We start from the raw sequence: 500 nt of genomic DNA, 5'->3' as shown, positions 1-500 counted from the left end.
TTAAGAAATATTTTTGTCTTATCTGAATTTTTACTTTTGTTTTCACGTTGTAGGCTCAGACAGAGAAGTATTTTGGCCTGTCTCAGTTATTTTCAATTTTAAAGAGATGTTCTCAGGGAGACACCCAATGATTATAGTTACCTGCTGTTTTGGTAAAAAGGGGTTTTTGGTTTTTGGGATTTGGTATTGAATTGGAACAGTTAACGGGGAATTCATTAAGGGTTATACATAGATTACAGCAGCTGTGTGGGGCTTTTATGTTTGTAGTTGATAAAAATTCTTGCTGTGTGTTTATACAAATGTTAACTAAATTTGTAGAATAAAGCTTGTTTTTTTGATTAAAGGCACCAAAGATCTCTGTTGAATAACAGCTGAAAGGCAGCCTCCTGTGTTCATTGTAACCAACATAAATAAACAGTTAGAGGTCAGTCGAACTCCATCATATACTTTGGAGTTTTCTAAACACTGGCCCGGAACAGAACTTTCTGGAGGCCGGCAAG

General features: G+C 35.8%; 1 protein-coding gene across 1 annotated transcript in view; it reads left to right on the top strand.

Annotated features, from left to right (window-relative positions):
• spef2 (sperm flagellar 2) overlaps positions 1-131 on the top strand; it is a 293,647-nt gene extending 293,516 nt beyond the window's left edge. Inside the window, 1 exon segment of the mRNA XM_038803926.1 lies at positions 54-131. Within this exon segment, the coding sequence (XP_038659854.1) occupies positions 54-131 (78 nt within the window).
• The last annotated feature ends 369 nt before the right edge of the window (positions 132-500 follow it).

Source organism: Scyliorhinus canicula, chromosome 8 (assembly GCF_902713615.1).
Source record: "Scyliorhinus canicula chromosome 8, sScyCan1.1, whole genome shotgun sequence".
In the NCBI taxonomy this organism is placed as follows: domain Eukaryota; kingdom Metazoa; phylum Chordata; class Chondrichthyes; order Carcharhiniformes; family Scyliorhinidae; genus Scyliorhinus; species Scyliorhinus canicula.
The sequence above is the reverse complement of the archived record's forward strand: the minus strand, read 5'-3'. Positions and strand labels throughout refer to the sequence as shown.